At 45.4% G+C, this 25,866-nt stretch overlaps 1 protein-coding gene across 3 annotated transcripts in view; it reads right to left on the reverse strand.

Moving 5' to 3' along the window:
- The window catches only part of CLPB (ClpB family mitochondrial disaggregase), a 141,803-nt gene that overhangs the window by 23,055 nt on the left and 92,882 nt on the right, over positions 1-25,866 (reverse strand). For all 3 annotated transcript variants that reach the window (XM_012745070.2, XM_012745068.2, XM_012745072.3), the window contains 2 exons: positions 14,258-14,355; positions 1,918-2,032 (listed from right to left, as the gene is read on the reverse strand). In XM_012745070.2, the coding sequence (XP_012600524.1) occupies positions 1,918-2,032; positions 14,258-14,355 (213 nt within the window). The remainder of the gene's footprint in view (positions 1-1,917; positions 2,033-14,257; positions 14,356-25,866) is intronic.

Raw genomic sequence — 25,866 nt, forward strand, 5'->3', positions numbered from 1 at the left:
ATCTGGGTAACATGTGTCTCTATGGGCTAGTCCTTCTCTCCCTAACCCACGAGAGCTCCCAGAATGTCCTTTCCTTCCACCTCAGACACAGCCATGGCAAAGGAACAGGGATTGCCACCTCTAAGATGGTGGCTGGGGGTGGATGTCCATGTCCAGACCCAAAAGGGCAGCCTGGTGTGGTTTGGGCCTGGGCAGTGGGGCCTTGTGTATTGAGAAAAGCTTTCCCCAGCTCCTGTGTACGCCTGCAGGCAGCCTTCTGACCTCTAGTTGGTGAGGCAGCTCTGGTCTACGGGCTCCTTTTATCTATTGATAGGGTCAGGCCCCTGACGAGAGGCACGCAAGCTGCACGTGAGCCCCACTGCTCAGTGAGGATCATGGGGATCAGGCTAGGCCTGGCGTGTCGCAGGGGCAGCTGCCTTCATTTTTCAATTACTCCCTTAATTGGTATCCTAGGGCTGACAACGATGCCCAAGAATGTCCCAGAGGGGCAGCCACAATTTCAGCTTGATGGCTCCTTTTCTCAGTGAGCAGAACCTGGTGCTGTCCTTAGCAGTTGCTGGACTGCCTCTCGTGGGACTAGATGGCTAGAGAGACAGGTAAGTAACATGCAAGCGGAACTAACCAAAATATCTCAGGACAGTGGTTTTTTAAACTTTAGCTGAGCAACAGAATTGCTTGAAGAGCCTGTTAAAACACAAATCCAGAATTTCTGATTCCATAGGTGTGAAGTGAGTCCTGAGATCTGATTTTTAAGAAGCTCCTAGAGGATGGGAACTTGCTGATGATCCAGGGACCACACTTTGAGAAGCACTGTCTTGGGGGATACACCTTTGTCTCAGACTGGCCTAAGGTTCCTCTTTCTTTGTACCTCATCTGTCTGAAATCACTCTTGAGGAGTAATATACCAGAGTTGAAGAACAAAGGTGAGGCCACTGTCCTCAGCAAAACCCTAGTTTTACTTATCTGTCTAGTAGGGTTTGCACGGGCAGGATGGCCATTAGATTAGGGGTTATACCAGAGGGTAGTCTGGCTCCCAGGAGTCAAAGTATGAAATAAGAGCTTCAGGGGTGGAGAAGGTGGCACTCAAAAGTTGTTCAGGTGCTTTCTCTAAGATTAGGCCAGCTGCTGACAAAACTATACTCAAAAGTGATAAAAGAGTCCCAGGATGGCGGACAGAGACATAAATTCCAGCTCTGGCTCAGCTGCTATATTACAAGTGACGACAAGTTCCCATTCCTCTCTGGGTCTTAGTTCTCCCATCTGAAAAGTGGGGGTGGGTGCAGTGAGCCAGATGAAGGTCAGAGTTAGATTCTAAGCATAGGAAAACAGCCATGAGCAAATTATTTAAATGCTCTGTATCTCAGCTTCCTCATTTGTAAAACAGGGATTTAGTGGTACCAACCTGATAGGACTGCTATGAGGATTAAATGACATAAGATATGCTAAGAACTTATAACAATACCTGGCATATAGACAGTACTCAACAAACACTGACTTTTGGTTTTTTTTTTTTTTTTTTTTTTGAGAGTTTTGCTCTGTCACCACAGCTAGAGTGCAGTGGTGTCATCATAGCTCACTGTAACCTCAAACTCCTGGGCTCAAGCAATCCTCCTGCCACAGCCTCCTGAGTAGTTGGGACTACAGGTGTGCACCATTATACCTGGCTAATTTTTTTATTTTTTGTAGAGATGGGGTCTCATTCTTGCTCAGGCTGGTCTTGAATTTCTGAGCTCAAGGATCCTCCCGCCTTGGCCTCCCAGAGTGCTAGGATTACAGGTGTGAGCCACGGTGCCTGGCCAACTTTTAATATTATTAACTGCATCTTTCTAGTTTGGTGACAATGGGATGTACACTTCATTGCAGCAGAGCATGAGATACCTTTCCTCTTTGGTGCTGGCTGGTGTGCCCCATACTCACCAGCACCTACTGTGGCGATGGCACTCTCCTGGCCAATGATGTGCTCCTTCAGTCGCTGCTCCAGAGGAAAGCGGCGCCGCTCCTCAGCCTCACGCTTCCGCTGCTTATCCAGGTACTGTGGGGAGAGGGCAAATGGTCCAGTGGGACACTAGTTTTATTCTATCCCCCAACTCCAGGGAATAAATACAGGTCTGCGCCTCCATGGGTTCTGCTACCTAGCTCTGTTCATGACCATCAGAGGCTATCTAGTCCTTTCTGCTCTCCCATTGTCCTGGCCCTTATATCATCTCTTCCCCTCACGTGGCCACTGCCCAGGGGTCCTCGTTCATTCTGCTAGACTAAGTACTGCTAGCAGTTAACCTGGCTCTGGAGTCTGACAGAAGACCCACGTTCAAATTCCAGCTTTAGCACTTACAAGATGTCACCTCAGTTTTCTCATCTGTAAATTAGAGATTAAATATGATGATTACATAATGGGTTTAGCACCATGCCAGGCATGGAATAAGTGCTTAATAAATATAAATTCCGTTCCCTTTCCTCTTACCCTCTTGGAGACCCTTTTAGTTTTCAAACCAGAGCTATGAGCACCCTCTACTTTAATGACACTGCATTTCAATGAAACATAATTATTCAGCAATTGCTGTGTGCCCAGGCTTGTGCACGGCCATGGTGAAAGGGTAGGGCAGGGGAATGGGGAGGACAGTGTCCTGTCTGCTGGGAGTTTCTAGTCAATGCTGAGTGTCTAGCATGTCCAGCCCTGGGCTTCATCCATTTCACAAAAGGCAGGAGGAGGCCTGAGCTTGGTCACTAAGAAAGAGGAGAGCCAGGCCTTGCTCTCAGGCAACTCAAAGTCAGATGAGACAGGGACTGTATATAGACACTTCTCAGGCAGAATCAACTATTTTTCTTAAGGTTTCAAAGCATGAATGCTTATTTATAGCACTGTACCTTTCACTAAAAAACAAAACCAAAAACCTACTTGAAGCAAGTTTGTTGAATGTTTGTGAGTCTGTCCTGTAAATCAATTATGAACTCACTGAGGGCAGGCAGTATCTTTTACTCACTGCTGTTTCTAGTATGGGTCCTGGCACAGTGCAGGCATCTGGTGAGTGTTTGCAAAACTGAACTTGATGACAGATAGGAAGAGGAGAATTAACAGCTAGATGGGGTGGTACAGAGAAGAAAAGGACACAAAATGTGGAACAGGGGCTTTCTGGGGAATAGGAGGCTTCAAGAAGCTGGAGGACTGAGCCAGGAGGGAGCCCTGGGACTGTCTGGAGAACAGGCAGGGAGGGGTAAGGGCATGGAACTGAGGATGGAGAGCATTTATGGATGTTGGGAGCTGGGGGCAAAGGAAGCAGATCTTGGACTGGGAAGGAAAGACCCAGTGTTCAGGAGGCTCCTTTCCCCCAAACCCCTGTAAAACTGATGTCTTTCTAGAAAGAGAGCTGCCAAGGTAAGGCCCTGTCACAAAAGTTGTGGTTGCAGATTGCTCTTGCGGGCAGAGTGGATAAAAAATACCTGCTGCTTGGGCAGTGTTTTCCTTTTACAGTAGTGACCTTGACAGAAGTTAAAAAAAATAAATAGCAAACAATCCAATTTTGGCTGTTGCTATCAGTCTGTAACTGAAAGCTCCCATCAGTCCTGGGTTTCATATGGAGCAATAATTCGGCACCGATCCCAGCGGAGCGACACTTGCCGGTTGGAATCCAGAGTGTCACTATGTAGCTCCCTCAGGCGCCACATACATCACCTGGCTCTCCCGGCTCCAGCCATATATCTGCCTCTTCCTCCTCCCTGCCCACCCAGCCTCACTCAGCACTTGAGTCCACTGGGCTGGAAGGCTGTGATGGTGACATGCACACACACACACTGGGACAGTGCCAGCTTGCAGTTGGGCAGGCCGTGGAAGGAGCTTGAAGGGATGGAAGCTGGCTTGCAAGGGTTTATTGGGTCGGCTTCCTCATTTCCCCTCAGTGATGAATCCCCGAGTATTCCCACCTCTGGGCCTTTGCTCACACTATTATCCCACTACAAAACTCCTCTATTCCTACCAACCTTCACGTGTCCCAGTAATTTCTTTTTTTCTTTTTTTGAGACAGAGTCTCGCTTTGTTGCCTGGGCTAGAGTGAGTGCCTTGGCGTCAGCCTCGCTCATAGCAACCTCAAACTCCTGAGCCCAAGTGATTCTCCTGCCTCAGCCTCCTGAGTAGCTTGGACTACAGGCACCAGCCACCACGCCCAGCTAATTTTTTGTTTCTACTTTTAGTCGAGTGGCTAATTTTTTCTATTTTTAGTAGAGACGGGGGTCTCACCCTTGCTCAGGCTGGTCTCGAACTCCTGACCTCAAGTGATCCTCCCATCTCGGCCTCCCAGAGTGCTAGGATTATAGGTGTGAACCACCATGCCCGGCTGAGTAATTTCCAACTTAAACGTGGTATTGTCTATGGAGCCTGAGACTTCCAGTATACTTCCTGTTTGTTTCTCCTTACTCACCCATGAGGTCCTTAGTTACAAAGGCATGTTTTATTCACCTCTATAGTTCTGGCACCTAGCAAAGGGCCTGGCTATAGCAGGAGTCAATATGTATTGCTGAGTAGATAAAGGTAACTACTGTTTGTAGATTGGCTGCTGTATTCCAGGCACTGTACTCAGCACCTTACACACAGTGTCTCCTTTAATTCTTACAGCCACCCTCTATCTGAAGTTTGGCTCCTCCTTGCTTAGTGAGGCAAGTTGCATGTCAGAAAAAACAAGCTTTATTCCAGAACGACCTGAGTTCAAACCTCACCTCATCTATTCCCTAGCTAGCTGACCTTGGGGAGTTAACTCACTTCCCTGAATCTTAGCTTTCCTCATTGTAACACAGGGATAGTGCTCATACTTACCTGGTACAATCCTTGTGGGATGCTGATGAGGATTAAACGAGATAATGTGTATAAAGTACTTAGCGGAGTCTCTAGCACATAGCAAGTGTACATAAGCATAATAAGTGGTAGTCCGAGTGACTCAAATGGCTAGCATAGTACCTAGCCCTTATTAAGGTATTTGATAAATGTTACTTCCCTTCTCCTTTACTGCATTTTCATAACAGATTGACTAACCCAGGCGTCCTTAAACTATGGCCCGCAGGCCACATGCCGCCTGCCTAGGACATTTATCCGGCTGGCTGGGTGTTTTTGCCACAGCTGCCTGTCCTGCTTAGCAGCCGCCTTGTCCTGGGCCCACAGCGCACACTCTCCAATGGTCTGAGGGACAGTGAACTGGCCCCCTGTTTACAAAGTTTGAGGACCCCTAACCCACTGCCTTTTTTTTTGGTACTGGAATCTTTTTAACTAATTGTATGTGGGGCTCCATAGATTAAAAAGAAGAGCTCAAGTAGAAGCCAGGAGCCAAGTTCACTTTGGTGCCACCACTGCCCCAGAAGTGACTCTTAGGACCCCCTCCTCTAGGGACCCTAGGTCTGCAGTGTACCGTCTCAACACTAACCAAGTTCTAGAGACGTTTCTGCTACCTGCAGCAGCTCATCTCTGGCTGTTAGTTTTCCTTGTGGGGTAGAGAATTCCGCCTCTAAGTACTTTCCATCCATTGATCTATGGAGTCTCACGGAACATGCCTTTTCCTTTCATCCCAGGCAGAGCCTAACGTGACTTTTCCTTCCACTTTGTTCATTTGGGTATGAACACTGTGGCTTTCCTAAGTCTTCTCCATGGAAACATATATACTTCCTATAACTCTTCTTCAGTGTAATGATTTTAGGTGTCTAGTATTCCTGTTATTTTCTTGGGCAAAGGGAATGAGTCCTTGACGTCTATGGAGGTGACAAGGGTAGGCTGGGGAAGGTTACACCATGAACTGGCTGGTTTCTTAGGAGCTTTCTAGATGGTCTCGGGAATAGTTCAATTGTGGCCTAAATCTCTGAGCACATTCTGGTTCTCTCCAGTCTGAAGCCCTAAATATGCCAATTTAGAAAAACTTCTGAAAATCAATCAGTCTTCTTGATAAAAACGTACAGACACTGGTATTAAACCATGTATGTTACTGCTTCATGCTCTTTTCCCAATGCTTAGCACAGAGTTTATACTAAAAAATGTGTTGAATGAATGATTGACTTTTTTAAGGCATGAATCATGTGTCCAGCCTTGTGAAAGGGTAGCCAGTGAAGGAAACTAGAGAATTAAAATACTTGATTTGTACATTCTATTTGGGGGAGAGGAGTTTGTTAAGGCTTCCATAAATATAGGCTACTATTGTTCCTGTTTCTTTGAAGAGATGGGGAAGAAGATCACAGGACTAAGTTCAAGGCTCTACTGTGATGGGGTTCCACTAGAAAAGATGAGGCAGGTAACTTAGCCTGCAGAAGCAGAGGATGTAAGACTGAGAGAGGCACTGTGAAGGAGCCACCCAGGAGAACAGGAGTGGGGGAGTGAGCATTTTCTTAATAAAAGCCACACGCAATTAACTTCAGAAGCCCTCACCTGGAGCCAGCAGCGACCAGCTTCCCATGCTGCATCTTGCCTGGATAATCACAGCCACTGGTTTCCATCAGTCTTGATTTAATATGGCACCCCTCCTGGCTGTGAGTGCATTTACAGGAAAGGGCTGGGAGGCCGAGGCGAAGCCTAGCTGGGCTTGCTCTGCTCAGAGATGGGTGGCTGGGCTGAGTGGCTCTGCGGGGGAGGGATCCAGAAGAAGGGGTATGGCAGGCATCCCGACTGTTGGGCATCTCTCAGGAGACAGGTCTGACATTGAACCTGGCAGTGTGTTTGCTGAGAGGCAGCTGGGGTGGGGGTAGGGGGCAGGCAGAATTAAGACCCTGGGCAACAGTGGGAAGGTAGGTATGGAGGAGGGAGGAGAAGAGAGGCCAGGCTGCAGTTTGCCTCTCATGGGGAAGTTAGCCCTACAGAGTGCGCCTGCTGCTACGAACAGCATTAGATATGGCCCATATTGCTGACTCCCTGATTCAGACCCTAACTCACATCATAGGATCCTGAAATAGGATGACAGAGAGTGCTGGGTAGGGAGGTCGACATAGAGCACGAGGGCAAAAGATGAGACTGGGGTGGAGGGACAATGGAGAAAACGTGGAGTGAGGAATGGTAAGAGAGGAGCCCAGGGGTCCAATAAACAAGTCTAGGGGATGCAGAGCAGACAGAAACATGAGACCATGGGAGGAGAGAGACACCCAAGGATTTGAAAGTCTCTTAAACTAGCCCATAAAGTACACATCCCTGTAGAGGAAGGCCGGACACAAAGCGGGTCAGCCCCATTGCATGTGGTAACTACCAGGTCAGCATCCCAGATTCCATTCTCCTCTCTTCCAGTCCACCCTCCTTTTGCTGCTACAGCCATATTTCTAACACGTAAATCTGATCATGTCATTCCTCTGCAAATAGCTGGATTGTTTCAGAGACAAGACTGGTGAGAGAAGTTAAGAGGGGCAAGGACTGGCTAAAGTGAGAAAATGACTTTGTATTGTTCTCAGTGCATCAAATCAGGGCGTAAGATGTGGATTATCTCATAATTTTGATCACTTGGTTAAACTGGTGAACTGGTAAACAGGTTTCTCCACTATCATTTTTCCCTTTTTAATTAATAAGTATGTATCTTGTGGGGAGAAACTTTGATATGATGTAAATATCCTGTCACTCCTCAAACTGAAGTTCAATTCACTAGTTTTAGCATCCACTGATGGGTCTTGCCTGATTTGGGACTGGCTGTTTTAATCCTCACAGCTCTATAAGGTTGACAGTACAGAGATCAAGTAAGTTCAAGTGAGGTTCCAATGGCAGCAAGTAAAGTAAGAGAGATGGAACACTAATCCTTGCCCGACTTCAGAGCCTGCACTGTCCACCTGGAGATAAGCCTTGTTCCCTGACTTCAGGGAGTTCAGAGTCTATTTAGGGAGATGAGACTTAAAACACAAATTTTCTATTCCTACTTCTAGTACAGGGGTACCAAATGAATTTATTGAAAATAAATCCCAGAGGGTGTTGTTGCCAGAAATGCATAACCTGAGTTGAATCATAAGGAAACATTAGACAAACCCAAATTGAGGGATACTCCACAAAATAACTGGCCTGTCCTTGTTAAAATGTCAAATCACAAGAGACAAGAAAAAATTGAGGGGCTCTTCCAGATTAAAGAAAACTAAAGAGATATAACAACCGAATACAACTTGGGATTTGGAATTTTCTTTTCTTGTAAGGAGAATTATTGGGAAAACTGGAGAAATCTGGATAACATCTGTAGATTAGTTAATATCAATGCCCTGATTTTGATGACTGTACTCAGGTTTTATAAGAAAATGTTCCTGTTTTTTAGGAATACATACAAGTATTTACTGATAAAGGGGCATCCTGTATATAACGTACTCTCAAATGATTCAGAAAAAATTATATATCTTTATATATTATTTATATAGATAAGTAATAAAGCAAGTGTGGTAAAATGTTAACAGTTGGGAATCTGAGAGAAGGGTTCACAGGAATTCATTGCACTGTTTCTGAAATTATGCAAAAATAAAAGTTAAAAAAAATAGCATAATGCTTGTCCTTGGGGGCTAGGCAGGGACTGGAAGGGAGCATGAGGCAGGCTTCTGAGTGCTGAGGGCTTCTGTTTTTATTTTTCTTCTTGAGCCAGAGTCTCACTCTGTTGTCCCAGCTAGAGTATAGTGGCATCATCATAGTTCACAGCAATCTCAAACTCCTGGGCTCCAGTGAGCCTCCTGCCTCAGCCTCCCAAGTAGCTGGGACTATGGGTGCATGCTGCCATGCCTGGCTAATTCCTTTCTATTTTTAGTAGAGATGGGGTCTTGCCCTTGCTCAGGCTGGTCTCAAATTCCTGACCTCAATAGATCCTCCCGTCTCAGCCTTTCAGAGTACTAAGATTAGAGGCGTGAGCCATCGTGTCCAGCCTATTTCTATTTCTTGATCAGGTGTTTAGTTTGTGAAAACACAGTGAGCTGTATATTACTGATATGTGCACCTTATACAAGTATATTTCAATAAAAAGTTTTTAAAAAGTTGAAAAAAAAAGATAAAACACTTAGTTAGTACTATGTCTGGCCCATAGTAAACCACACGGGGCCAGGCACCAAGTAAACCAGAACCTGTAATGAGAGCGAGGCAGGGGGAGGAAGAAGATAACCCTCCTAGCCTCCTGTGTGCCCCACCCGCCTCTCCTGGAAGGTTTGCTCGGCTTTCACGGGAGCGCCCAGGCTTTTAGACCGTAGTGAGGGCCCAAGGGAGCCTCATATCCCCAGCTACCCCTGAAGCAAATGAAAAAATATAGAGATAGGAAATGTGCTTGTGATCCTGTCACTGGGATATGCAAATAAAATATATACGATAGGCCTATCTGCCTAATATTCCTGCCGATGCATTCTTTGGGTGTGATTAAAATGAGCAATAAATTCCTCGTGAGTCTCAGCGGAGTGAGGATCGGGAGTGGAGATGCGAGCTGGCACGAGCGCGTCCCCCTCAGCTGAATATTCATCATGGGATAGCTCCCCATATTTTTGTTTTATCTGCTATCATGTGCACAGAGATATATTTCCACCTCTCCTTCTTCTCTTAGTTAAGACACGAAAATGGTCTCGGCTTTAAGTATTAAACTCTCCATCCACTGAAATCCTTCAAAGTGAGACCACAGGCTACTTCATCTATGAAGCCTGCTCGCTCATTCTGCCAGGAGACAATCAGTGCTTTCTTGGAGCCCTGACCAACTCTATGCGAACCTTCCTAAGACAGCCGAGCTGCAGGTATCAGCTCAGAGGACCTGCCTCTCCCCCAGCCAGATGGCAACCTGAGGGAAGGGGCTGGGCCTCATCCACCTCTGGATCTTCTCTGGGGTGCCTAAGGAAGCTTTGGCACAGAGAACGCTGAGAGAACTGAGGAAGCCAGCAGTGAGGAGAAAATCAATCAGGCTGCTTACGGTGATGTAAGTTATACATTTTAAACGGCAGAATGAAATAAAAAATTAGGCTTATGGATAATTTTAAAATGGGAAAATCACAAATAATATAAAGTGAAAAAAAGCAGATTCCAAATCTAGAACAAAATCATAACTCCTTCAGAGCCAATAGGATCATTAATACCTTCGGAGCCAAGTAGGAAAAACAAATTCCTGACAACCAACGACATGATACAATAGGGGATGGGGGCACCCTGTGGCTGGAGCATGCATGTTCCTAATCCCCAAAGCATTAACTTCACATTTTTGAAAAGCTCTAGGTTGGCTACATAAAACATGGCTGCCAGCTGAAGACCCCGACTACAGACAGTACACTATCAACCAGGTCAAAAAGAAAAGGCCGGCCGGGCGCGGTGGCTCACACCTGTAATCCTAGCATTCTTGGAGGCCGAGGCAGGAGGATCACTCAAGGTCAGGAGTTTGAAACCAGCCTGAGCAAGAGTGAGACCCTGTCTCTACTAAAAATAGAAAGAAATTCATTGACAAGCTAATATATATATATATATATATATATATATATATACACATATATATATATATATATATACACACACAAAAAAAAATTAGCTGGGCATGGTGGCACATGTCTGTAGTCCCAGCTACTTGGGAGGCTGAGGCAGTAGGATTGCTTGAGCCCAAGAGTTTGAGGTTGCTGTGAGCTAGGTTGACACCACGGCACTCACTCTAGCCTGGGCAACAGAGTGAGACTCTGGCTCAAAAAAAATAAAAAAGAAAAGAAAAGGCCATCTATATACATACACATAGATGCTGTCCAGAAAAGTCTACCACAGTATTGTAAGAGGAAAACTCTGATTCAAACCCTAATAGTCACTTGCAACACTTGATTTTCTGTAAGTCATCTGCTTGCTTTCTTGCAGCTTCAGTTTTCCTATCTATGAAATAGGGATAATAAGAAATGCTTCATTGATTTGCTATAGGATTAGAAAAAATATGTATTAGAGCACCTGGCACAGTACCTAGATACATTTGATAAATTACACCTACTATTATTATAAATAAAAGTATTAACAGTGGTTATGTCTAGGTAGTGGGCTAGAATGTTTTTATCAGAAATTCATCTCAGTTGTCAACTCTTCCCGGAAGCCTTCCTTGGTAAGTCACACCACTGATGACTGAGTGCTGTCACAGTTTACTTGCCTATCTGCTTGTCAGACAGTGAGTTCCTGGAGTGTTTTACTCATCTTCTTCTCATTGAGCCCAGAGCCTGGCATACAGATATCATTCATAAATATGAACTACATTATTTAATTCTCTTCATTTTACTTTTCTGTATCTCCAAAATCTTCTATAATGAGACATATGCCTTTAATACTCACAAATTTTCTATAATGAGCATAATTTGACTACGGAGTGGTAGATGAAGGTGGAGGAGGCTGAGCTGTGTGGCAGGGGGCTGGCTGGACATACAGAAGGGGAGCCAGATAAGATCAGAGGGGCAGTGGCCCATGTCTAGACAAAGAGCCAGGAGATGAGGCCTCAGGCTGGAGCCTCAGCACCCCCAGGTCTGAGTCATTATGTTACAGATGCAGGGCCTGAACGCAGAGAGTCAGCTGCTTCTCACTTGCTGGCAGAGGGAGACAGGACTCAGGTCTAAAACAGTGTTCTTCCCACAAAAGCCTGCCTCACAATTTTGAAGAGGTTGTTTTTTGAAACTTGGAGGAAAAGGGCAGAGCAGAAATAATGGGTGACCAAGTAGATGCTGAACAGCTGAGAGACAGCTAGTGCTGCCAGCATCTAGGGAGAGCTGAGTGTGGTTCACATGGGTGGACTCTGATGGGACAGCAGAGCAATTAGGTGGAGATGCACAGTGGGTACTTGGATATTCAGGACGGAGGAAGTCTAGACGGATGGAAGGATCAAGCACAGAGATGAAAACAGATGAAACAGTCTTCCAGTTGAGAGGCTATGGGCCCTCCAGGCTGGCTCTATGTAGTCATCTATCCTCTAAAGGCAGCCTCCACCGTGGCTCTGTTCTAGCTTTGCCAATGAGTGAATTTTATCCCCTCTCACCCAGAGCTGTTCCTGTGCCTAAATGCATAGTCTCTCTTCTCCAGATGTGCCTATTGCCTTCAGCTTTTGTTCATGGCACAGTTCCTCTTGCCTCTCTACTGCCCTCCTCTGCAAAGACTCTAAGAGCTCAACGTCTACTTAGAATGTGGTGTCTGTAATTGCCCTTCATGCTTCAGAAGGGGCTGGCTGGCACGGGGATTGCAACCACATTTTGTTCACCCTGGACATTAGCCTTGTAATAATGTGGCCAACAACAGGCCACTTCCCTTTGGCAGCCAAATTTTGTTAAGGGTCCCTTAACAAAGTAGGCCTAACCTCTCTCCCTGTGCTGGCACTAAGAGGCCTGTTCCCTTGCTTCACATGGCTAGACCAGTGCCTGCCTTGTCACACCACCCGACAAACCATGGGTACTCTTGGCTAGGTCCAACACTTCATTCAGGGGACAGCAATTGGGCTTGAAAGGGGAGAAGATGATAGGGGTACTGTCCCCGGGGTTATCTGAAACAGTGCTGAGAGGTTTCTTTAAGGCACTCAGAGAAGCAACCAGACTCCCAGGGCTGCTCCTAGGAGTGGAAAATTTAAACAAAGGAAGGGAAGCACTTGCCCTCTGGAATTTAGTAGCTCTTTCTGGTCCTAAGGGTCTCTTGGGATGGGCTGTGGAAAGCTAGTCACCCTTACTAATGCCTTCCCTTCTCTGGAGAAAACTGTTGCAAGATACTGTTGCAAGTATCCTGTTACTAAGGATACCAGGGAGGCAAACTCATATAGTTAATGCTGATTACCAAGCATTTCCAGTTCTCCCATTCTAGGATTAATATCCTTGTGATTCAGTAAGAATATGGGATTAGTTCTGGCCAATGAGTTGTGAGTAGTAGTGAAGGGTCCTCCTGCTAGGCTCAGCATTCAGCTGCAGATGGAAGACCCGTCAGAGCATACTTTTTCCTCTGGTGAGCAATCAGCAACATTCTGGCAGGTGGCTGCTCTGTCCGTTAGGATCTCCTGGCCCTCACCCTCAACCCCATTTTTACAGCATGAGGCAAAAATAAATTTGTTATTTTAAACCACTGAAATTTTGGGTTGTTAAAATAGCACAATCCTGACTGATACACAGACAATCATGCATTGAACAGAACCTTAGGAACCATTTAGTCTGATGTTTTCACTCCACAGAGGAAAACCAAGCTTCAGTGTGGAGAAGGTCACGTGGGCAGTGAGTGGTGAAGCTGGGATCAGACCCCATATCTCCCATATCTCCTCTGTCTCAGTCCAGTGAGCTAAGTGCTCTGACTCAAGACAGAGAGAATATTTGCCACTAGGTGGGAGCTGCCACGTTGAATCATCTCAAGGCACCTGGGCCTATTTGAGGACAAGAGACTCCATGATGCTGGAAAGAGCTCAAGAGTGAAAGTCAGAAACCAGGTCATCCAGTCCTGCCACTATACCTACTACATGACCCTGTGGTCAAGCCTATTAGCTTCAGTTTTGATGCTAACTCACTCTGGGACTAAAGGCAAGCCACATCGTAGCTCTGGGCTCCAGTTTCCCCAGGAGGAAAACAAGTCAGCTGATACAGGTTTCAGAGATTTAAAACTTGTGCCCACAGGAGAGCCCTCTCAGAGGCTCCCCCAGGATGGGCAGTGGTCTGGTCCATCTCCCCTTCAACTAGAATGGCTCAATTTTCCTCTGATTTATTTGTTTATGCTTTCATAAGATTCCCAACACTGAACTTGATTTCTAAGGGTCCTGTCATCTCTGAGATTTACAATTCTAGTTCTTAGATTCTGCTCAGTAGTTTCTGAGTTACAGATCTGTGGCTGGGAGAGGCAGAAGACTTGGCCTTATTTTCAGGGAGTTCAAAAGTTTGCTTGAGAAGATGGAATTAAGATGGAGAATTTTTTGGCTCAGACTCTATACCAGGCTCTTTGGAGTATATGTGGATGGGAGGGGTGAACAATGGTTCTAGAAGGAGTGGTGATGGGAAAAGATTGTTTGATAAGGCTATAGAATACATGAGGATTAGGAGAAACACTACTTGGGCTAAAGATTTTGTCTGGCTAGCCCCCTCCTCTAAAAATGAGCGAGAAAGTCCATCACCTCAAAAATTTAATTTAAAGGCTAATCCCCAGAAGCCACAAGTGGCCCAGGCCTCTCTCTGGTCATGACAGGGGCAGCTTCCCTTTCTTGATGAGACTAGGGGCTGGATTTGTATTTAAACAGACAATAATCACCTAAGGAGAAGTGGCTTTGGTGTGGAACCTGACATAATTTAATGAGTGAAAGATTAAATGATGCATGGAGTGCCCACCGGTCTCCTCCTTTCTCTGAGACTTACTTACCTTGGTCTCTGAAGTCCTCAGAAGCTTCATCACCTCCCCTTCTCGGGCATAATCCAAGGGTGTGTGTCCCATTTCATTCCTCTGCAGGGGGTTGGCTCCTGGCAAGAAGAGATGGATAAACGGTCAGAGGCTCTATAAGCGATCAGTAGGACCTCAGCCTTCCCTTGGAGGTGGCTTGGGGCTCCAGTGTCTCTGTGAGGAATGCCCATGCACATGCAGGAAATCATAGAATAACAGGAAAAACACATTAAGCTATTCTGGGAGAATTCTTAGTCCTCTCTGACAAAGATGTCAGAGTATCAGGGTTCCTACATGTGTATACACACATGTTCAGTAACACACTATATATACATAGATGCATATGTACACAAATACAGCTAAACATGCTAACAAAATATACCAAATATAGAGATTTATATACTCCAACATAAATACATGTAAACACACAAATTCATATATATATTCATCAACATGTCCACATTTTCCAACATATTTGCATACAAACATTCATATTCATGAAGTCATATAAAACAGTGCCTTTCTAAACACAGAATGTCCCAAATAACAATTAAAAGGTTCCCCTTCTTTCTGCTCTCTTCTCTCTCTCCTTTAATGCTCTCTTACCTCTGGCCATTTCCTGTCTGCCAGAATCAGCTGAGTCCTCTGGAAGGGTGTGGGCATCACCAGCAACCTGGCTCTGCCAACTCTCTCACCAACCTGGCTCTAGCTGTTGGTGAGTGTGGGTATGTGGGCAGGCATTTCCTCTAATCATTAGTTCCTATGATTTGCGGACAAACAACTTTGAGTAGAACACAAAGAAGAGGTTAGCTGGGGACCATGTATCTACCTGCTAAGTGCTGGCAACTGATAAGTCTGTAGAAAGTATCTATTTTGTGAAAGGCTTGGCAGTTACGGAGGAAAGGCTACTCTGACCCTCTGTGCTGTCAGAATGTCCTTCCCAAAGTCCCGGTCTGAGCACCTCACTCTCTTCTTCAAAAGCCATACATTCCATTCAGTTTGACAAATCTTGAATAAATGGAGCCTGAGGACAGAGAAGAATCAGATCTGGCCCTGGCCAAAAGGAACTCTTCTCAAGGCAGCAAGACAGAAATATAAGAAGAAAGCTATGCTTTGTACACAGCAGATGCTTAATAAATATATGTTCAATGAAACACTGAAGTATAAGGTAATAATTATGTAGTATTTCTTGAGTTCCTTTCTTGCAAGGAAGTATTGTCTGAAGTAAAGAATGGTTAAGACTCAGTCCCTGACATAGAATATAATGGGCTGGCTTGGGACCCACTCAGCACAGGGCCTGGTTGAAGGTGGGTGTCTAACCATTGTTTGCTGACAGAGAGCAAAAATCAGTTCCTCAATCAAGTCTGTAGAAACATTTATATTATGATATAAAACTATTCCTACTGAAGGTCTCTACTTTTTAAAAGACCCTATAAACTTATCAATAATAGTAAACATTTATTAAGCATTTATGTGTGGCTGTCTGCCTAGGCTGCAGAAGAAGAGGCTAAAACCCTACACAGGTGTGGGATGAGAAGGGAGGAGGGGCGGAGTGTAGGAAGTATACTCCAAGCAAGGGAAACATTATCACTAAGGAAAAAAAGAGAACACTTTTTTACACAATCCTATTTTCTAACAGGAATTTAGTACAAAATATTGATATATATTATTTTTTATTATTATTTTTATGGTAATTCACATACCATAAAATTAAACCTGTTAAAGTATACAATTCAATGGTTTAAAATATACTCACAAGGTTGTGCAACCATCACCACCATTATCTAATTCCAGAACATTTTCATCTCCCAGAAAAGAGACCCCATAGCCATACTCAGACACTGTCTATTCCCACCCCCTACCTCTCTCAACCATGGCAACCATTAGTTAACTTTCTGTCTCTGTGGATTTGCCTATTCTGGATATTTCATATAAATGGAATTGTATAATATGTTTCCTTTTGTGTCTGACTTCTTTAGCATGTTTTAAGATTCATGCATGTTATAGCATGGTTGAATAATATTCCATTCTGTGGACACACTACATTTTATTTGTCCATCTAACAGCTGATGGACATTGAAGCTATTTCCCCTTTTTGGCTGTTATAAATGGTGCTGCTATGAACACTCATGTACGAGTCTTTGTGTGGATGTATGTTTTCATGTCTCATGGGCAGATACCTACCTAGGAGTCATAATATAATAATAATACTGCTGGTATTTACTGAGCACTTACTCTGTGCCAGGTACTGTGCTCTGTACTTTCTATACATTTTATCATTTAATCTTCACATCTACTCTGAGGGACAGGAAATAAAATCCCCAAGTGACAGACATGGAAACTGGGCTCGGAGAAGTGAAATAACTAGCCCAAGGTCACAAAGCTAGCTGTATTTTGCTTGAACCAGGAGTTGAAACTACCCCAGGTTTTCCTGATTCTCCACTCTCGTACCAGGGTGGCCACAATACACCCTGCTGAGAAACCCTTCAGTGGCCTTTCACTGGTTATAGGACACAATGCAACCTCCTTAGTAAGGAGGGTGTTTCTGGTCTTCCTAACTAGCGGGCAAGTCCTCAGAGGCTCAGTTGGAGCCTCATTCTTTCATTCAATTCTGTTGGCTCTTACCAGGCATTTTCTGTCTTTAGGGCTCTGTATGCAAGATGATGGGGGAGTGGCAAAGCCAATGAATGGTTTTCCTCTTTATATTTTTGACCATTCTGTAGCAACTGACACATTGGCCACTGTCTCCTTTGAGTTCTGTAAAACTGCTCTTCAGGTTTTCCTCCCACTCCTGTGACCATATCTTCTCTGTCTCCTTTGCAGACTCCTCTTTTTGTCTTTAAGATTAGGTGCTACCTAGAGTTCAAGTCTAGCACAAGCCAGGTCTCTAGGAGCTAACGGGGACAAGAGATGGGCACACAACTGTAACACAGACTGAGTGTGATCAGGGTACTCAAGAAGGGACAGACAGACAGACAACACTGTGAGGGGCTTAGGAAGGAAGAGAGTGCTCAGGGGCTATTCATGTGGACCAGCCTTCCTGGCCCATCCGTTTTCTGTGGCATTCAACACTGAGGGGCTTTGCAAGGACTGAGGAGCCAGTGGCAGACAGGGTCCTCTCCTCCCTGCAAAGGCCCTGTAGCATAGCTAGGGCGAAAAGGGAGGCACAATTAAGCAGAGGAAAGGCCTCTCCTTTCTTAAGCAGCCTTGAGGGGAGCTCTGTCACTAGATATGGGCTGGAGTAGAAGAAGGGATTTGGGAGAGACCTCTGGAAGGGAAAGAAAAGAGCAGCGAAGAAAGGAGAAATGGATAGGAAGAGAGAAAGAAATGAGAGAGGGAGGGAGGGAGACGGAGGAGAAGGTGAGAGAGGAAGACAGTGGAAGAAAGAACAGAGAGTGAGATTAGCCTCTTCAAACAAGTGCTGTCAGTGATCTATATTTGCTTACAGAATGAAAAATGTGTGCCATAAACATTGGCCACTGAGTAATTTCTAGTAGGAGTCATGTCACTTCTCATAAAGGATGAGATGGGGACAGGTAGGACATCTCTGCACCTGGGCCAGCTAGCACAGGGGCTCCTTTTAAAGCAGTGTTGGGCCTGTCTCCAGCCCAGGAAGCTCTCAGGTCAGGCCCCACTCAACCACTCATGGGGGAAGGCTCCCCAAGGTTCCAGAGCCTCAGGGCAGCACATCTGCCCCCATTTTGGGAAAGCTGAGGCGGGGGCACCATGGATAATGTCCATCTAATATTAGTCCCCCAGCCCCACACCCTCGCTCTGAATTGACTAATTGCTGTAATAATTGATAGAACCTGACTTCTACTACTGATCGATTTCACCTCCACGACCAACGGCCACAAACCATTACACTCCAATAAATAACCACGTCGGGCCTCACCCGCCTGCCCTCTCCGGGGGCATCAGGATGGCCCGTGCCCTGGCCTGACCTCCCCTTGCCTCCCACCCAGGGCCCCTCCGGGCCGAGCAGCTGGTCTAGAGGGCCAGGCCTCTGGGAGCAAGTGAGAGGGCTGGACGGAGGTGGGGAGTGCTAATCGCAGGCCATCCGTCACCTCCCACTGGCTGTCTGGGGCTGGGGCAAACACCTGGAACACCCCAGGCAGTGTGGGGCAGGACCCCTCCCCTCCTCTCCCTGCTCCAGATTAGTTTGTCCCAGCTTATAATATTTGATAAATAGCAGACTGGCTTCCTGGCAGCACTGCTGCGGCTGCGCCTGCCCGCTACAGCTGTGGAAGGTCACTCATTGGGGAAATATGTTTCTGTCAGTGGTATTGAAAAAAGTTTAGTGAAGTGACAGGCCTCAATTTTTCAAATTTTATTAACTCCATCCTCTTAACCATTTGTCTTGAATTCCTTCAGATTCTGGGGGATCTGTCAATAGGGCTTGGGCCAGGAAAGTAGTGTGGGGGTGGGTGGTCATGGGGCTAGTGCTGGCTGTGCCACTGTGGCTGCCGTGGGTCTCTTCACCCAGGGCAGGGTAAAGCAGTGGAAATGGTGTTGGCAGGAGAGAAGGCCTAGCCCACTGGTGCTGAGGGAGCCCACTGTGCTCCTCTGGCTCAGCACCTGCCTTTGATTTGACATAATCATTGACTCTCCAAGTATTAATAAAAAAGACCTTAATGGTGAGCTCTTCTAATTCCCTGAGAAGTTACTTCCTTTCTCTATGACATCTGAAACAGGTGGTCACCCTGGCTCCCTTGAACATCCCCAGTAACCAGTGTCAAGCTCATGGTTCTCCAAGGGGTTTCCCCCATTTAACTGAGGGCAATCCTTCTTATGTGAGACCCAGCCTCTCTCACCAGCCCCACTTCCATCCTCGTCTTCCTGCAAACACCTGCTCATCTTTCAAGACTCAGTTTAGCTCTCTCCTCTAGGAAGCCTTCCTTGTTCCCTCCCATGCCAGGTTGGGTACCATCTTTTATGCTCCCATAGGCTCTTCTGCTTCCACCTTATTGCACTGATCACTTTTATTTTATTATTATTGTTACTTTTTTTACTTTTATTTTTTGAGACAGAGTCTCATTCTGTTGCCCGGGCTAGAGTGCTGGGGCGTCAGCCTAGCTCATGGCAACCTCAAACTCCTGGACTCAAGCATTCCTTTTGCCTCAGCCTCCAAACTAGCTGGGACTACAAGCATGTGCCACCATGCCCAGCTAATTTTTTCTGTATATTTTTAGTTGGCCCATTAATGTCTTTTTATTTTTAGTAGAGATGGGGTCTCGCTCTTGCTCAGGCTGGTTTCAAACTCCTGACTTTGAGCCATCCTCCTGCCTTGGCCTCCCTGAGAGCTAGGATTACAGGCGTGAGCCACCACGCCTGGCCTGATCAGTCTGAATTAAAGTCTGTCTCCACCTAAGAGAGTACTCAGAAGTCAGAGACCAGGTCTCACACCCTGCTACATCCTTGCTACCCAGCACAGGAGAGGTGCTCAATAATATTTACCAGGTGAATGAACTGTATTCTCTTGAGGTGCTATCTTTTGAGGCCACAGAGAACATGGCTGTTCTTTCTGCCACAGGAGGAGAGACTTTCTGATACCAAGTGCATAACCATGTCCCTTGTTCCTGTAAGCCAACATCCCTAGTGTCTTTGCTAGTTGCAGATGGCTCTCTGTCTGGGTAGCAGAACAGGTCAGGTCAGCCCCAACACCCTGTGTGCTCTGTGAGTGGAAAGTGGGGAGGAAGGGGTTGGAAAGAGGCCCACTTGCCCTTCCTAGGAAGAATGCTGAAATTAGGGTGGGGGGTGGGATTCAGATCTTTTCTGTGCTGGCGGGAAAACTTCACAAACTGGGGCGAGGGGCATAGAGGAGACTTGTTGCTCCCTCCTCCCTTGACACTATCCTATCCTGGCCCTCTGTGAATATCAAACAAGATAATGTATATAAGAGGGCTTAAAGAAAAACCAACAGTAAATGCCCCATACAAATGTGTTAGGCCATTATCATCAATAATATTGATATGCTCCCTCCTACCCCCAGTTCTGTCAGCATAATGCCCTTCTTGTGATGCAGTTCAATCACAATGCAGCTTCCACAACTCACGCCTTTTTTATGGAAGATCGTAGTGGGGGTGAGGGGTTGTTATCCTGGTGTGTGATCCAGGGCACTTGCTTCACTGATCTGGTGGTAATGACTGCTGCCCTGTCTACTTCTAAGGGTTTTGTGAGGACTAAATAAGATAAAAAGTTTGAAAATGATTAAAAAAAGATTGTATAGGTGTATGATAGTCTCTGTAATCATATTTACATTCACTGTTCCCTTCCCTTTTTGGGGCTAGCTGCGTCACCACTTTCATCCCGATCTTCACTGTTTCAACAGTCTGTTTACTATCTCTAAGTTCCTGTTGAATATAAAGGAAAACTTTCCCATGATCGAGATGCCAATGTGGACCAATCTATTCTTTTTGGTTGTGAGCTCCCCATCAAGGAAGCATTCAGAGAGATACATAACCACCACATCTGAGAAGCCATGCACCGTTCTTGTCTCTGTGCTCATCCCCGCTTGGTTGTCTTGGCTGCTCCTCAGACCTGGAACCCCACCCCTCATCTCCCAGATGATCCTACCCATCCTTCAAGGCCCAGTTCCCTCTTCCAGAGATCGGTGTTCTGCCTTCTGGGCTCCTGATGTCCCTCCCTACTCACTTCCTTTCCCAACGCTGGGCCTGCCATTTTCATAGCTAGTTTGTACCTGGGAAGAGAGCCCTGGTCTCCTGATACCTCATCCTTAACTTTTTCCATAAAACACACTGAATACTGCTTGACATCCATATACATGCAGACATGCAGACTTGCAGATGTGCCTCCCTTGCAGCCAAGAATATTTCTGGGCACTTACTACATGTCATACCCTGTGCTGACATGGATTTAATTCTTAACAATTTGGAAAGGAAAGCAGGAGGGGTATTATTTTCTCCATTTTACAGATGACTTAACTGAGTCTGGCAAAAGAGCAAGAGAAGAGGAGACAGGTTAACATTTGTTGGGTATGAGGCCTTTATATACAGTGTCTGAATTATTCATCATACAAAGAGTCTTTGAGAAAATAGAGGCTCAGAGAGCTGAAATAATTTGCCCACAGTCATACTGCAAATAAACAGTAAAGTTGGGATTTAACATGGGGATTCATTATACTGTTCTCTGTTTTGTATGTTTGAAATTTTACATAATAAAAAGTTTTTTTAGAAAAAGAAGCCAGGTCTGGTTTTCCACGACAAAGTGCTATCTTGCAAAGGCCTAATGACTCAAAAAGAAAGAAAAATCATCCTTCTTCTTCCCTTCCAGTGTGCTCAGATGCTCCAAAGCAAAGATAAAGGAGTTTTTAAAGGCAGGTTTGGAATAAACAGCTTTTTAGAAAGGGTACTAAATAGGGCTCCCTTTCCTCTCATTCAGGGCTTCCCTGTCTGGGGGCCAGGTGAATGGTGATCCATATTAACTGACCTCCCTGAAGGTCATACAGAAGTCCTTAACTCCCTGATGGATAGAGTCAGATGGGATCCCTTGCCTTCAGGGAGGCAGATTTCTGAAGTTCATGGAACAGAGAGCTATTGCCTCATGGCTGCATCCAGCCATTCCATTAAAACCCACTGAGCATTGACTCTGGGCCGAGGGTTTAGGCACACTGTGGAATCAGACATACTCCTGCCCTCAGGCAGAACCCAGACTGGTGGCAGACAGACAGGGATAGAAACAATGACAATAGAGTATGGTAAGTGCTAGGGGGGCGTCAAGGAGATGAGGGTGATGATCTCCTCCCTCTCCCCCAACACAAGGGGGTTCCACATTGTAGCTGAGATTGGAAACGATAGTACCAGCTGGAGAAGAAGAAAAGATGCTGCACTAAGCACTAAAGAAAAAAAGACTGGAGAAGTGGAGAAGCCTGGGTAAGGGAAGGGTACCTAAGGTCACAGAGACTGAGAGTGGGAGCTAGAACCCAGGCCTGCTAGTCCTGGGCCCTGTCCACCCCTACTGTCTCAGCCTCTGACCACTTCCTGGCTTGTACTTCCCCAGCACTGCTCGGAAAGACTGGCCCACACTGGGCTGCCACTGCTCTCTTCAGTGGTGCCAAACTCCTCTTTGCCCACCACTCAGACCCTATGTTCTATGAGGCCCAGCTCCATTTCCCTTGCCCTGAAACTTTTGCAGACCACTATAGCCTACAGATTACTTCCTCTTTTGAATCACAACCTTTTCACATGTGTCTTCTCTCCAGAATCAGATGTATTATTAAGTGATGCTTTATGAGTGCCTGGAAAAGGAAATGGTGATGATTGTTAGGCTTCAGAGTGGGTGCACAGAAGCCAAGTCATGCCAGACTAACCTCCTTTCCTTTCCTTTCTTTCTTTCTTTTTTTCCCCTGAGGCACTGTCTTGCTCTGTTGACCAGGGTAGAGTGCAGTGGCATCATCACAGCTCACTGCAACTTCAAACTCCTGAGCTTGAGTGATCCCCCTGCCTCAGTATCCCAAGTAGCTGGGACTACAAAGGAGTGCTGCCACACCTGGCTAAGTTTTAAATTTTTTGTAGAAAGCTGGGCACAGTGGCTTACACCTATAATCCTAGCACTCTGGGAGGCCAATGCACGAGGATCACTTGAGGTCAGGAGTTCAAGACCAGCCTGAGCAAGAGCAAGACCCCATCTCTACTAAAAATAGAAAAAATTAGCTGGGCATGGTGGTACATGCCTATCGTCCCAGCTACTTGGAAGGCTGAGGCAGAAGGATCACTCGAGCCCATGAGTCTGAGGTTGCTGTGAGCTAGGCTGACACCACAGCACTTTAGCCCAGGCGACAGAGTGAATCTTTGTGGTCTCAAAAAATAATAATAATAATAATTTTTTTTTTTTTGTAGAAACTGGTCTCCCTATGTTGCTCAGACTGATGCCAAACTCCTGGCTTCAAGCGATCCTTCCACCTCGACCTCCCAAAGTGCTGAGATTACAGGTGTGAGCCATCATGTCTAGCCCTTTCCTTTCTTTATCAGGATTACCTGCTTGCCAATCAGGTACAGTTAAAGCAAATGTGTGCACTTCATCAGACATTTGACGAGATGTCTCAGGACACTTCTGTGATCATGATGGAGAAATGTGGGCTGGATGACAGTATCATATAGAATATTAGTAACTGACTAATGGATTAACCAGACCCAAGAGGGTGGGGTCACTGCTGGATCAGAGGTGAACTCAAAGGAAGTTTCCAGTGGCAGCAAATAGGCTTGGTCCTGTTCTGCATGTTTATCTCTGACATGGATATCACAGGGATGGCCTACTCATCACATCTGCAGATATAATTAGGGTGGGAAGGGTACCAAATACACCTGATGGAAGACTGACATTAAGAGCTAAAACAAATGAGATGAAAATTAATGGAGACAAATGGGAAGTCCTGGGTTTTGGAAGAGAGACAAAATGAAGATTGTTCTGGGAAATCTGATTGAGATAGGAAAGCATTTAAAAGCCATGTGAGAAATATGGTTTAAGGAACTGGAGGTTTAGGCTGGAGAAAAGATAGCTCAGGAGAACAAACCTGCCATTTTCAGATATTATAAGGGCTGTCATGTAGAACTGGGATTAGATTCATTCTACATGACCCCAGGGGTAATATTAAGACCCTTGGAAGCAGATTTTGGCTGAATTTCTAACCATCAAAACATCCAAAGATAGAATATGAGCAGCCTCAGGAACAACTGAGTTCCGCAGCACTGGAAGTGTTCAGGCACTGAATGGACAATGACTTAGTAGGTTTGCTACTTACACATAGGTTTACAGATATTTTTTCAAGATTAACTGTTAACTTGTACTTATTTATTCATTTATTGAAAGATACTTTTTGAGAGTCTTCATGTGTTTGGCACTGTGCTAGGTGCTACAAAGGCATATACAAAGGCATATAAGACGACACTCTTTCTATTCTTAAGGATCTTGTGCAGGGGAGATGGAAAAAGTTTGTTTCAATAGTATCCTGTGCTGATTACAGGCCTCAGGGAAGGCTGGCTCTGCCAGTAGTTTAGATTAAGTCAAAGAGTTCCTGTGGAAATTCAAATTTAAACATGTTTTTGGTCACTAAAGGCCAGAAATAGTTTAATCAAGGCCAAATCATTTGCTTAAACCAATTGCTAGCTATGGGAATAGATGTGTATAGTGAAACAGAATTTGTGAATTTTTGTGCATGATATTTTGCGCTTATACTTTGAGTTTTGGTCTTTGGCTGGGACTTGTTTATGTACCTACAGATTGTCTTACAAGTGGCTGCGGTGTCAGGGTGAAGTGATTTAGCCAGCAGGGCTACCCAACTCTCCATTTCTTACCCACCCTATGGGGACTGTTTCAGCACAGACATAAACATGCTCCTGCCGTTACCTTATTGCACTCGTCACATGGGGAGGCTAGAAGGCTTGATTCAGGGATATGATTGGATTTTAAATCCCAGTCTCACAGGATTTTAATTACTGGTCTGGGGCAGCAGGGATAGGGGCTGGCTGCCTTTGGATGGAGGAGGTCGATACGCCAGTCCACAACATATTGAGCCACAATGCCTGCAGACTCTATTGCTCTATTTAATCATCTTTTGCAAAATTTACAGTGGAACAGGGGGGATCAATACGGAATTTATCACATTCTCTTGTAAATATGAGCCAGGAAAGAGTTCCAGGCAGTTTGTTACTGAGTGGGAGGGAACATGTCTGTGTACAGCTGGGCATTACAAGATGAGACAAAATCCATACTTCTTTGGCATAAGCTATAGCCAGTCCCTCTTAAGCCTAAAGGTGAGTTCAATGGGAAGAACATTTATTCATTCATTCATTCAACCAACCAACCAACCAACATTCCAGAAGAAACTTTTTTATGCCAGACCCTGTAGAGGACAGGGAAGACCCTATATAGACTCTGGGTACATACACTGGAATTCTGCTTATGATCATTATCACATCTATATCAAAATGGCTTTGCCACTTATTAGTGGTAGACCTTGGACAAGTTACTTAACAGTCTGGTACCCTTGTTTATGCATATGGAAAATGTAGGTAATAAGAGTAGCTACCTTACAGAGTTATTTTAAGTATTAAAAGAGATAAAAGCCTTAGTCCAGAGCTTGGTACAGATTAAAACCTTAATAAATTATAGCTATTGTTATTTTTCATACAATTACCATTAGTAAGCATTCTTTCCTACTGTGGGTGTCACCTGTGATATATGTGCAGAGATGGGGTGGTGTTGGAGCAGGGAGCTGGCTACCCTACCTCCTTAGTAGAAAGAAGGGAGATTGGGTGGCTTTCCCAGGTTAGAGATCTGGCCAGGGCTACTGGCAACAGAGTCAGAGAAGCAAGGGGAAGAGGATGTGTGAGGAGATACATGTTAAACCCTGTCTTTTGAAGCTTCGATTGTAATCTTTAAAACAAAAAAATAGTCTTCTAAAATTGCTGTGGGGGGACAGAGTGAGAAGTGATTCACTTCATGTGGGCAAATGAGGCAAAGTTACACAGAAGAGATATAAATGAGTTGGATCTTGAAGGCTAAGTAGGAGTTTGATAAGTGGAAAAGTGGGGAAAGGGCATTCCAGGCAGAGAAAAGTGAATGAAGCCAGT

The sequence above is a fragment of the Microcebus murinus genome, chromosome 4 (genome assembly GCF_040939455.1).
Source record: "Microcebus murinus isolate Inina chromosome 4, M.murinus_Inina_mat1.0, whole genome shotgun sequence".
In the NCBI taxonomy this organism is placed as follows: domain Eukaryota; kingdom Metazoa; phylum Chordata; class Mammalia; order Primates; family Cheirogaleidae; genus Microcebus; species Microcebus murinus.